We start from the raw sequence: 13799 nt of genomic DNA, 5'->3' as shown, positions 1-13799 counted from the left end.
CACACGCCCTCGACTCGATTCGAGCCATATCGATTGCTAATTGCCCCTCTTCTTGGCTCGTCCTCCCCCCGCTCCTCCACATCCCGTTCGCAGGTTCATTTCCGCCCAGTCCCGCCGACAGCGGCGTCTCCGACGTGGACAGCTCCAGTTCCGGTGGCCAGCCCTGCGCCGACGAGCTGAAGGCGCGTCTCGGGATGCCGGCGGCCACCTCGGCGTCGGCAGCGGCCGCAGCAGCGGCGGCGGCAGCGGCAGCGGCACACCTGCACACGGGCACCTTTCTGCATCCGAATTTATACCAGAACAATGCGGCGAATTCGCTGCGGAACATATGGAATCGCAGTGTTGGGGGTGAGTATACAAGTATGTCTGGGCCAAACGTGGCCAACTTTTAGCTGTGTGTGCAGGAGAACTTTACTGGCAACAAAAAGGATTAAGGCTAGAACCTCATTTCCCTTTAGCTTTTTATAGACCCTAAATATGCAGACATTGCCAGCAAATTGTTTGTTTTTCATGACTTTGTCGATATTAAAATAACAGGTTATTTATAGAGAAAAAGAAACATATTAAACTGTTTAAAAATACGAAATATATACAGTAAACCCGAAGTAAAAATGTTTATTATTATAACAAAACCTTTTACATTTTTTTGAAACCCCTGTTTAAAAAGCCTTTCTTAGAAAACTGGGGACAATGTTACATAGTATAGTATAGTACAGAAAACTGAGGACAATGTTACATAGTATTAAAGAAATGATTCTGTTGCGGTCTCTAAAAATATGTTAGAAATCATTTCAGTCTGTACAAGTTCAGAGTTTTAAAAACTATATATACATTTATAGCTAAATTTATCAGGTAAAACCTAGAAGGAAATTTTAAATTTATGATACCCGTCTTCAAAAATACCTTGAAAAATAAATGACTATTATCAAAAATACTGTTTTGCATAGCAGGAAAGATAAGATTCTTAACTGTTTTCAAAAATCTGATACAAAAAATTTCAAAACAGTCTCTACAAGTTTAAGAATTTACCCTTTATTGGTAAAAAGCTTAAATTAACGATTTGATCTCAGCCTAGAACCGTTTTATCTCGGCCAATTAATTCTATGACCTAATGAGACATTTGCATTTTGCAATCAATCTGAAGTTGCTATAATCTGTTGCATACATAATGCACTCCTAATCCAACTTGCTCTTTTTTTACAAAAATGTCAGGCAAACAAGGCGCACACGCACACTCACACAAACACACACACACGAACAGTACAATCAATTGCAATGAGATTGTGTTGCACTCGCTGCTTTTAAGCTCTCCGCCAGCTGAGTGTGTGTGTGTGAGTGCGCGCTGCCGTATAAAAATCTGTGGTCATCGACACATTGCCTTTGCGCAAATTGTGAAGGTCACAACGACAACGACAACGAAAGCAACAGCAGCAGCAAAAGCAACAACAACAGCAGCCCCAATGTGGCAATAATGCTGCTCTCCCGCTCTCTTTTTTCTTCCAGAGAGAGAGAGAGGGAGAGGGATAGAGAGAGTGCCAAACACCAACGCAAATGCAACAGCAACCCGAATCACACGAACAGCGCAGCGTGCGTTGCTCTCTGTGCAGAGTGTCGGTGTGTTGGTGAGAGAGTGCTGTTCACTCTTGTTTTTATTCAGCTTCAGCCACAGTCTTCCCCCCACTCCATTCCACTCTCTCCCCGACCCGCCCCCTTTGCAACACCCCCTTTAAAATGGTCCATCGAGTCCGAATCCAAATCCGAATCCGAATCCAAATCCGAAACTGAATCCGAATCCACCGACTGCCAACTGGCTGAGCCGCAAAATTGGGCAACGGCAACGCCGGATGTAAAAAAAAAATAAACTTACTAAATAGCACACAAAATTATACCTGTGCCACCACAGAGAAACAGAAACGGTGTGAAATAGTCGCCAGCGATCTGCGATCTGATACCATGGGACGGATTGGCTTTTCAGCAGACAGATTCTTTAGGTCATGTTCTGTAAACTTGAGAACAACAATTTTTAAATGTCAAGTGGATTGGCTATTAATCTCTCCTCCTAAGCTAAACACACCTTAACTTAAAGCCAATTTGATTATGAAAATATAAAACATCCCACATATACCCAAATTAATTTAAAAAAAAGGTCAACAAAACGATTTTAGAATTTATTGAATGCAAATATTTTTTTTTTAAAGATGTAGAAAATTTAAAGTTTAGAAAGGTGCCTAAAAGAATGCTACATTTTATATATGCCCAAGTGCGATAAATACATGACATTTTAACTCCCAAAATATAATTCAAATACAAATTTTTTTTAGAAAAATCAAGTTCATAAATTTCAATTTTATAAAAACCTTTTTTTTATTTAGAAAAATTAAATTTTATTCTTTTATACCTTATAAATATTTTATGCTAACAAACTTAAAGACTAAAAAACTTAAAATAAAACTTTTGGGCACTTTTTAAGAAAGCACACAGTAGGTATAGCTGTTAGCAAGAACAGGGCCAATGACAGATATGGTTTTCAAATCTGAAAACAGTTTAAATTGTAGTTAGAAGATCTTTATCTTTAGATATTGCGTGACACCTTCTTCTCTTTTTCTAATCCATATATTTCATGTTGCCCTTGCAGTGCCCGACAACTATTACGGAAGCAGTGCCGCCGGCAGTGGGGGCGGCCAGCCAGGTGGGCCAGGCAACCCCCAAACGCCGGGCTACCTGCCAACGTCCTACTTCAACGCCCCAACAGCAGCGGCGGCGGCGGCGTCCCAGCGCGGAACCACCATCAACGGCTATCATTCCCTGCACCAGCAGCAACAGCAGCAGCAGCAACAACAGTCGCAGCAATCGCAGCAGCAACAGCAACTGGCACACCAGCAACTGTCGCACCAGCAGCAACAGGCGTTGCACCAGCAACTGTCGCACCAACAGCAGCAGCAGCAGCAACAACAGCAGCAGCAGCAACAGCAACAGCAGCAGCAGCAACACCCGCACTCGCAGCTGAATGGTCCGCATCCGCATCCGCACTCCCATCCGCATTCGCATTCGCATCCGCACGCGGGCCAGCACACGCATTCCACAATCGCTGCAGCGGCAGCGGCAGCAGCGGCGGCCTCCGTGGTCAGCAGCAGCAGCAGTGCCGTTGCAGCGGCGGCCATGCTGAGCGCCAGTGCAGCGGCAGCGGCAACGGCAGCAGCGGCGGCGGCGGCGGGCGGTTCCCAGAGCGTCATCCAGCCGGCGACGTCCAGCGTCAGCTACGATCTCTCCTACATGCTGGAGCTGGGCGGCTTCCAGCAGCGCAAGGCGAAGAAGCCGCGCAAGCCCAAGCTGGAGATGGGCGTAAAGCGGCGCAGCCGCGAGGGATCCACCACCTACCTGTGGGAGTTCCTGCTGAAGCTGCTCCAGGATCGCGAGTACTGTCCGCGCTTCATCAAGTGGACGAACCGGGAGAAGGGCGTCTTCAAGCTGGTCGACTCGAAGGCGGTGTCCCGCCTGTGGGGCATGCACAAGAACAAGCCGGACATGAACTACGAGACGATGGGCAGGGCGCTGAGGTACTACTACCAGCGCGGCATCCTGGCCAAGGTGGATGGCCAGCGGCTGGTCTACCAGTTCGTGGATGTGCCCAAGGACATCGTGGAGATCGACTGCAATGGCGTGTGAGGATATGCTAAGGATGCCTGTACATATGGCTCGATCCGATCCGATAGCGAATCGAGCTGGCATGGCATTAGGTTCTGGGGTGGGGTAAAAACAACCGGCTAGCGGCAATAGTGGCTGATGGCCACGCGAGTTAGGGATTTCTTTGTACATGCGTTGAGTTTCTTGAGGTTAGCCAGCGATAAGCATAAGTTACATCTAGCTGATAGTCCCAATACGCGTACATATATACTTATATATATATATATATATTCACACCCTGTGTCCTGTACCCTATACATACACCCAGCTAAATCGGCGGTAATTAATGATCTATTCATTGGCGTTAGTGTTGTACTTGTAACTGTAACTTTAATTGTAAACTGTAACTGTAATGAATATTGTTATTATTGGTTATTATTATGATTATTACTATTATTAATATTATTATTGCTATTGCTATGGCGGAAGGAGGAAGGACGAGGGACGACCGAATTGATTCATATTGATATTCGATAGATGTGTGTAATATGTAAATGAGTACGAACCCATATAGCTGCAAGAAATTCTCTATCTCTACGGATCTAAATCTAAATGTATATGAGTATGTATATGCCTAGCCTAATGCCCCTTCAACTGTCCCCCACCCCCCGCTGCCCAAGGACAAACACAGTGCAGAGGATATAACTTTACACATTATATACACACATATGTGCGGATCTGAACGATCTGCGTGGGTGTCTGTGCTTGGGCTAATTGTTTTTGTTGCTTATTTTATAAAAGAAGAGAGATGGAAATTTATTATTTCATAGTTTTAGCTATTTGTACGACTACGATTAGGTTATTTATTTAAGTGTTTCTCCAGCTAAACCCCTTAACTTCCCCAACCACAAACAAAAAAACACACACACATCCTAACTGGAGCTGAGAACCCAGACAACTGGTGGTCTAAACTTTCTTGTAATTATTATTTGATAAGTTTTGTATATTTACAACATCAACAGCAAACAAAAACTCACAGGATAAACCAGAAGAAAAGCACTCCTTGAGCCATCGTTTAAGCAGTCTTAGAACACCGAACCAAACTCAACTTTCTCTCGATCTGATGTTTATTTTTAAAGCGTAAAGTTAAACTATCGTATTCTTGTTAACGTCACACTGCCACAAACCGAAACAAGCCTAACAGAATGGAACAGATCTGAACAGACAACCGAACAGAACCGAGATACTGACCCATAGTTTCAACAACACTGCTACCGCAATCCTCAATGCAATATACCGATATACCGACAACTTCTACAATAATTTCCAAACACTGCCCAAAACGTGCAATCTCTGAAAAGGAACCTTGAATAGGAAAAGAGAATAAAACCAACTCCTAGTTCTTTAATCTATTTCTTTAATAGTTGCGTTCTCTAAGTACCTTTATCTATTATTATTATTATTATGTGTACGTGAAGATGAAATCTACAATATATCATTTTGTTTATGATGATTGGTGATTGATGATGCAAATAAACAAAGTGAGTCTTGAGTTCAACTCTGTTCATTGTAAACAATTTTTTATGATTATTTTTTATTTTTTAAATAAAATTATTATTTCAATTTGTGCATGCGTTTTATTTACATCAAGCCCAAACAGAAATACAAAGACACAGAATATAAAGAAACATAAAAACCAAAAGAAGAATAGCACGTAAGCAAAAGATATGATACAAATACAAATATATGGAACCCGCTACAAATTTGGAATCTAGATATACCTCCCATGAAAAGTACATAAAGTTGCATAAGTTAAATTATATTCAAAGTCTATATAGGATAGTCGAACGGATTACCGATATTTGAAGTCAAGATCGCATATTTTAGATAAAGTCGAATTGGTGTATTTTGTAGTTCTAAGACACAGTATGGCATTTGACACCATTTCACGAGGTCTCAGTTTATGAGGTTTCCCCACAGATCATGGATTTATATGTATGTCTACTTATTGGTGTAGGGCATCGCATCTACCATTGCCTAGCGTAAATCAGTTATTAGTTCTTAGGGATGAATATTAAATGTTATAAGGATGCTAGCTGTAAGCACACCCACAAACAGAAGCAGAATCGAACCATATGAACAAAAAAGTCACGACTCGAGTACAACGAAATCAGTAAACATGAATCTGAGCCACAATCCGAAGAATACAGCTTTAAATCGAGATAGTACTTCCCAAATTGATTTTCGCAACTCCCAGAAAGACTTTCCTTCACTTCGATAGCCTAAAAACAGTTGGAAACTCCAACCCCACAGCATTTATACATGCTAAGCACGATAATTGTATATAAACAACTTCTGGACCTCATGATTCCACTTGATTATAAACGTATTTTATATATATACACCAATTATTTGTTAGATTGGACAACCCCGAATGCTGGATAAGACCAACTAAATTAAATATTAATGAATACCGATGCCGTTTGGCAGGATTTCTATACTAGGCTAAGCAACATAACTTTTTATTGGTAACTCAAAAACGAAACGAACTATATAGCTTTTAAATCGAACGTGCGATAATTTCAATATACTCTATGGCGTCTGAGAAAAGGAAACGTAAGTCACGGATTGGCCCAGATTTAGATAAATATGTTGTATTTATTAACATTAGTTACGAATACTTTACGGCTAACTAACCTAAGTTAAGTTTTTGCTCGTTTATTTGAATTTTTGTTTGATCTTTGTACATTTGACAGACACATTTTAAACTGTCTGCGATGAGAAATCAGCTAAAGCCAGCCACAATATATCTAATATATATACTTTAATGCATATGTAGTAAGGAAACGCAAGTTGGATCGAAGACATGGTATGTAGGTGAATTTTATGGTTAGAGGAAAGCGCTACCGAACGGATTAGATTAATTTTTATAAGAATGCATTAAAAACGAAGCAAGAGCAGCAGTCACCAGCTAGCATAATTATTTACTGTTACGAAAACATAAGAGTTTTAAGGATTTTAGCTAAATTTTGTATATTTTAATCTACAAACCATAAAATATATATATTATCTGTTTTATAAATAACAATAAAACGAAAGTGTGTTTTTATGTCAGTATCAAGTAATAATTGGGCGACGGAAATGAGGTGATTATTAATAATATTTAGTTATACTGTCCAAAATAAAAGTGAATATTGTACATTTTTCGTGAAAGATTTTAAAATAATGCAGTGGAATCCGTTAATTAACGAAAACAAAAAGCATGGTACCGAACCATGGTTGGAGACCCCGCTGTCCTCTTTTCTTTTTGGTATATTTTCAATACTACCTAGATTATAGCTGGATTCCACTGACTACTGTGTACTATTTTGAGTGTACATTAACACCGCCATGTGATCGACAATGCACAATTAGTTTTCTTTAAACTTAAACTTTTAAAAAAGCTACAGTGAAGAATGCAATCGTTTTTGTAACATTTTCATATGGATCATGTCAGCGAATGAAAGCAACACCGTAAATGCACTGACGGCAGTTCATGTTTTTCGCATTTGTATTGCATATTTGTTCATTTCTGGTTCTTTTTGCAGCAGATTGATTGAAAATTCCCTCCCCCTTCCGATATTTTTTCCCGCTGCAACAGATAGATTTACAATAGCTTATATTTTTGCAAAAACTGGTAAAATATTGGTACATACGCTTACAAAATATATTAGTGGTTGATTAGTGCTCTATACATTTTCAGTGCGAATGACTTTTTATCACATTCAAGAATTTTTTTTATTAAATACTGCATATCGATCGATCAGTAAGGAAATATATATCTACTTATATCGCTCTCTTAAACCTACCAATTAAATATTTCACACATTTTATACATTTTTAATGTATTGACTATTAAATTATTTAATAATTCATTCAAAATGTTAAAGAAGTGTCAGTGCAAACAGTAAATATTAGATAGTTTCGGTCAAAACATCGTAGCTGTCACGTTTCGGAAAACATCGATAGCACCGACAAACATCGATTGCGACGTGTCACAGTCTGGCAACTCTGCTGACGGCCATACTTGAAAATACATTTTTTTCTGCAAAGTTTGTCATTGTCACTGTGTGAATGGAATCTGTGATGCGTTGTGGAATTAATAACGTGCAGTAAACGACCCGTAATGGTTCAAGTGCCCTACGCGTCGGCGAATGCAGTGCGAATAACTATGAATTGATACGAAAGTTGCATAACACGTCGCCTGGTGTCGCGGTTAGTGTGTTTTTCGTCTCGTTTCGTTTCCGCCGCAGTCGCAATTTCCAGAAAACCTCACCACACCACACCACCACCACCATCATCACCACGCACATACACACACACACACTCGCACGCAAGGGCAGAGACGCGGCGGCGGAAAAAGTGTGCGGACCGTGGATATAGCCCCTTGTTCCGAACCCAAATTGGAGTCCCCATCGAGTGTGGCGTAGCCAATGTGCTGTGCGATCCCCGCTGCCCCCTCCGTACCGCCGCCACCCCCGCCACTGCAACAACGACGCACACGGACACGGATACGGACACCAATACCAGCGCACTCCAGCACGGCCGACAAAGAAAGAGCGATCTCTTCCTCTTTGTACAGTTAGTTCCTACAGCTGAATCGGCCTAAAAGGGGATTGGTTGCCTATCCAAAAGGCGCAGGAGGTTGCATGTGAAACACGGAGGAGGACCCAAAAGCCTAAGCCCAAACCCCGAAACCCCCATTCGCCGCCACGAGAGAAAACCAAACAACCATGAGTCTCCTGGCCACGCCAATGCCCCCGGCGGCCAACGCCTCATCCTCCTCTTCGTCGGCCGCCTCCGCCAGCGGTATTCCAGCCAGCGCCAACAACAACCTGCCTTTCGAGAAGGACAAGATCTGGTACTTCAGCAACGATCAGCTGGTCAACTCGCCCAGTCGCCGATGCGGCATCAAGGGAGACGACGAGCTGCAGTACCGCCAGATGACCGCCTACCTGATCCAGGAGATGGGCCAGCGTCTGCAGGTCTCCCAGCTGTGCATCAACACGGCCATCGTGTACATGCACCGTTTCTACGCCTTCCACTCGTTCACCCACTTTCACCGGAACTCCATGGCGTCGGCGAGCCTCTTCCTGGCCGCCAAGGTGGAGGAGCAGCCGAGGAAGCTGGAGCACGTTATCAGGGCTGCCAACAAGTGCCTGCCGCCGACCACCGAGCAGAACTACGCCGAACTCGCCCAGGAGCTTGTCTTCAACGAGAACGTGCTGCTGCAGACGCTGGGTTTCGATGTGGCCATCGATCATCCGCACACGCATGTGGTGCGCACCTGCCAGTTGGTCAAAGGTAGGCACCCACCATCCGACCCAAGCCATGTTCCCCTCACATGTCAGATGGTACTGATTACTGTGGTATATTTTAGCATGCAAGGATCTGGCGCAGACTTCGTACTTCTTGGCCTCGAACAGGTATGGCTCAATACTAGCAATGCGCTAATCTGTGGTAGAATCCCTCCAGGAGATTGACTCTCAAAGCGAATGAGGCAGTGGTATAAGCGGTGTGTGTGTGTGTGTGCGGGTGAGAAATGGGGCCCAATCCTCTCTAGAAAGTGGTCAGGTGGTACAGCACCCTTTTCCAGGTTCTAAGCATGGTGAGACAGCTTTTCTACCTGCTTGTTTCCTCGCTTATAGCTAATAGACCCAGGTATCTGGGTCGAGACAAAGAAAAGGTGAGGACCCGAAGTCACTGAGCGAACGAGGATACGCGGGTCGCTTATCGCAACAGGCAGCCAGGCTGCACAAAACCCGCATCTTAACAAAAAGGCTGTATTTTTCCGGTCCCTTGGGTCAATTATCGTCAGTTGCCTGCAATAACATTGTAATTTGTATCGGGAAATCCGCGAAGTATTAAAGAATAGGCTGTGATTCCTAGAAAAGGATGAATGTCTTTTTGGCAACCGTGCAAAATTCAAGTATTAACCGTAAAACATTTATCCTTCCAAACATCTGCAAAGAAGATAAGATTGTTTTCGACATAATTCCATGGAAAATTTTGGCTACCCGCGGAATGTCAGGAATGCCTTTTTGGGACTATTCTTATTTAAATATCTTGAGTTATCTTGGGAAAATTGTTTTGGTTTTATAATCCCTAAAATTACACAGAGTAAATCGATAAGATCTCTTGAAATATGCTAAGACGCAATCGGCGGTGTTAGTGATGAAATCCCCCTGCACACACACAAAACTACACATATTTCTAATAGTATAAGAAACGAACCGTCACTAAATTGACTTAACCATCCTGGCACAGCCTGCATCTGACCTCGATGTGCCTGCAATACCGCCCCACCGTGGTGGCCTGCTTCTGCATTTACCTGGCCTGCAAGTGGTCCCGCTGGGAGATCCCCCAGTCGACTGAGGGCAAACACTGGTTCTATTACGTGGACAAGAGCGTCTCTCTGGATCTGCTGAAGCAGCTGACCGACGAGTTCATCGCCATCTACGAGAAGAGCCCCGCCCGCCTCAAGTCCAAGCTGAACTCGATCAAGGCGATCGCCCAGGGAGCCAGCAACCGGACGGCCAACAGCAAGGACAAGCCCAAGGAGGACTGGAAGATCACCGAGATGATGAAGGGTTATCACTCGAACATCACGCCGCCGCCAGAGCTGTTAAATGGCAACGACAATCGGGAACGGGAGCGCGAGCGGGAACGGGAGAGGGAGCGGGATCAAGCGTCGCTGCTGCCGCCGCCGGCAATGGTGCCGCAACAGAGACGCCAGGATGGCAGCCACCAGCGCTCGTCCTCGGTGGGCGGTGTGCCGGGCAGCAGCTCCTCGTCGTCTTCCTCCAATCACAAGATGCCAAACTATCCTAGTGGCATGCCCGACGGCCATCCAGGTAAGTGTATCTCTAGGGAAAGATGGAGGCAATCTAACCCATTCGCATTGCAGACCACAAGTCGAAGCAGTCGGGCTACAGCAATCGCCTGCCCTCCAGTCACCAGCGTAGCAGTAGCAGCGGACTGGGCTCCTCGGGAAGCAGCGGTCAGCGCAGTAGCTCATCCTCGTCGTCGTCGAGCCAGCAGCCGGGCCGACCGTCTATGCCCGTGGACTATCACAAATCCTCGCGTGGCATGCCGCCAGTCGGCGTAGCCATGCCGCCGCACGGCAGCCACAAGATGCCTTCGAGCTCCAAGCCTCAGCCGCCGCAGCAACAGCCGCCGGCCCCTCATCCATCCGCCTCCAACTCATCTGCGTCGGGTATGTCCTCCAAGGATAAGTCCCAGAGCAGCAAGATGTACCCCAACGCTCCGCCGCCATACAGTAACAGTGCCCCGCAAAACCCGCTGATGTCGCGTGGCGGATATCCTGGCGCCAGCAATGGATCCCAGCCACCGCCTCCGGCCGGATATGGAGGGCATCGCAGCAAATCCGGCTCCACCGTCCATGGCATGCCGCCCTTCGAGCAGCAAATGCCTTATACCCAGAGCCAGAGCTACGGCCACATGCAGCAGCAAGTGCCGCAGCCCCAGCAGCAACAGATGCCCTCGGAGGCAACGCAACACTCGTCACAGTCCAAGAACTCACTCTTCAGTCCCGAGTGGCCCGACATCAAGAAGGAGCCTATCGCGCAGACGCAGCCACAGCCCTTCAACGGACTGCTACCACCTCCGGCCCCACCGGGTCATGACTACAAGCTGAACAGCCATCCGCGCGACAAAGAAAGCCCCAAAAAGGAGCGCCTCACGCCCACCAAAAAGGACAAGCACCGCCCTGCCATGCCCATGGGCAGCAGTGGTAGCAGTTCCTCCGCCTCGGGATCATCGAAACCGATGCTGCCGCCTCACAAGAAACAGCTGCCCCATGGCGGGGACCTGCTGGCCAACCCCAGTGAGAGCGGCAGCCTGAAGCGGGCCAACGAGATCTCGGGCAGTCAGTACGGACTGAATAAGCTGGAGGAGTTGGACAGCAGTAGCATGCCGCGCGAGAAGCTGCGCAAGCTGGACAATGCAACTGGCCTACCGACTTATCCCAGCTACGAGGAAAAGCACACGCCATTGAACATATCCAATGGGATCGAGACCACGCCGGATTTGGTGCGCAGCTTGTTGAAGGAGAGTTTGTGTCCCTCTAACGCCTCGCTGCTTAAACCGGATGCACTGACTATGCCTGGGCTGAAACCTCCGGCAGAACTGCTGGAGCCTATGCCCACTTTGCCGGCGACAATCAAAAAAGAACCGGGAGTCACTCCCTTGACCAGTTTGTCTGGAGGCCCCGCTCCAATGGACCTGGAAGTGCCCACCAAGCTGGCCGGGGAGATTAAGGAAGAAAGCAGCAGCAAGTCCGAGAAGAAAAAGAAGAAGGACAAGCACAAACACAAGGAGAAAGACAAGTCCAAGGACAAGACGGAAAAGGAGGAGCGCAAGAAGCATAAGAAGGACAAACAAAAGGAACGCAGCGGCAGCGGTGGCAGCAAGGACGGCTCGCTGGCCAATGAGCCCCTGAAAATGGTGATAAAAAATCCTAATGGCAGCCTCCAGTCGGGCGCCTCGGCACCCATTAAGCTCAAGATCAGCAAAAACAAGGTTGAGCCCAATAACTACTCTGCAGCGGCTGGTTTGCCGGGAGCTACTGGCTATGGACTACCTCCGGCAACGGCTACCACGACGTCCTCCGCCTCGATCGGTGCTGCTGCTCCTCCAGCGCTTCCTCCATACGGCGCCGGCGGTGGGGGATACAGTTCCTCGGGAGGCAGTAGTTCCGGCGGCAGCAGCAAGAAGAAGCACAGCGATCGAGACCGCGACAAGGAGGGCAAGAAGAGCAAAAGCCAAGACTATGCGAAATACAATGGAGCTGGTGGAGGCGGGTTTAATCCCCTTGGCGGTGCTGGCGCCGTACCCAATTTGATCGGAGGAATGGGCGCTCCGCTAGCAAGTGCCGCACCACCATCCATGCTGTTGGCGCCCACCAACGCTTTACCGCCCTCCGCCGCCGGGCTGGCACCGCCCCCCATGCCCGTCTACAACAAGAAGTAGTGGTAGCGATCAGCGGGTTAGTCCTTAAGTGGCACTTTTTGATATATGTATAGAACCTCAGTAAGTCCGATTGTAGGCTAGTTGTTAGGTTTGATGGTGAGATGCATTATTGATTTTAGTTAAGCACATAGCTAAAACTCTAAATAACGAGTCGAATCGAGAGGAGATGGTAGAAACAAAATAGAAGAGGAGGTCGCGATGGGGCTGGCCGTAAACGCAAAACTCAAAACGCGAGAACTTTTGTACAGCATTAATTAATTTATAATTATAATAAATAGAGTACATTTAAGCCCACATACACAAAAACATAGACTAGTTGTAAGCGAGTTGTTGGCGAACGGAATCCGAGACGCAGGCAGAATATTCACAGAGAGCAGCAATGGCCGTCTAGCATTTAAGTTAGCAAATCAAATACCCGTAACACACAATGTAAGCTGTATATAGCCACTCACAAACACACACTCACACAAATCGAAAGATATATAGAACCGACTTCCGCTTAGCAAAAATACTAAATACGGTCCCAACTAAATGCAAGCCAGACAAAGTAACAACTTCAGAATAATCCACACGGAGCACATGGGCAGTAGCAGGAGGAGCAAGTAGTTGTGGAAGAGGATTTAGGATAGAGGAAAAGAAAGCCAGCGCTTTGATTCAAAATTGAAGACGCCAAACTACATAATAAATTATTTAATTAAAACCTAGTTGCTAATCCGAACATAAATGAAGAAGTTTATCTTTAGTTAGCAAAGTTTTTCTTTCCTTTTTGAACGATCGCCCTGTTTACCAACCGATTCCCAAATTCATTTTCGACACATAGCAATATATACTGTAGCGTGTTTTCAGTTTTCAATGAAGATAACTAAACAGATCTGATTGTTTCAGCGGAGGATATTATGTTACACGATCGCCTGGAACGTTGACGTAGCTTTCATTTGTTTTTAATTTATTTTTTAAATAGAATTACGAAACAAATTACCACAAAAAAACCAAAACAAAAACAAACAAAAATCCCCCAAAACGAAAACATATTATGCAAGCAAAAAAAAAAACCCAAAACAAAATTTTGAATAAAATAAAATTGTTGTGCAAGAAAACAAAAAGGTTTAAAAATTATGTAAAAGCAAGCGAAAACGTTGTAAGCA

General features: G+C 45.4%; 2 protein-coding genes across 3 annotated transcripts in view; both read left to right on the top strand.

Annotated features, from left to right (window-relative positions):
- The window catches only part of LOC119552594 (ecdysone-induced protein 74EF), a 56903-nt gene extending 51648 nt beyond the window's left edge, over window positions 1-5255 (top strand). For both annotated transcript variants that reach the window (XM_037862249.1, XM_037862248.1), the window contains 2 exons: window positions 94-348; window positions 2636-5255. In XM_037862249.1, coding sequence (XP_037718177.1) covers window positions 94-348; window positions 2636-3666 — 1286 coding nt within the window. In that variant the 3' untranslated portion in view covers window positions 3667-5255. The remainder of the gene's footprint in view (window positions 1-93; window positions 349-2635) is intronic.
- Window positions 5256-7668: 2413 nt separating this feature from the next.
- Window positions 7669-13378, top strand: LOC119552856 (cyclin-T). Its single transcript, XM_037862732.1, has 4 exons — window positions 7669-8967; window positions 9044-9089; window positions 9931-10517; window positions 10571-13378. Exons 1-4 carry the CDS (start codon window positions 8397-8399, stop codon window positions 12652-12654), a joined length of 3288 nt encoding a protein of 1095 aa, XP_037718660.1. The 5' UTR covers window positions 7669-8396; the 3' UTR covers window positions 12655-13378.
- Window positions 13379-13799: the final 421 nt, after the last annotated feature.

Source organism: Drosophila subpulchrella, chromosome 3L, assembly GCF_014743375.2.
Source record: "Drosophila subpulchrella strain 33 F10 #4 breed RU33 chromosome 3L, RU_Dsub_v1.1 Primary Assembly, whole genome shotgun sequence".
Taxonomy (NCBI): domain Eukaryota; kingdom Metazoa; phylum Arthropoda; class Insecta; order Diptera; family Drosophilidae; genus Drosophila; species Drosophila subpulchrella.
Note: the sequence above shows the minus strand (reverse complement) of the source record. Positions and strands in the feature narration are given on the sequence as shown.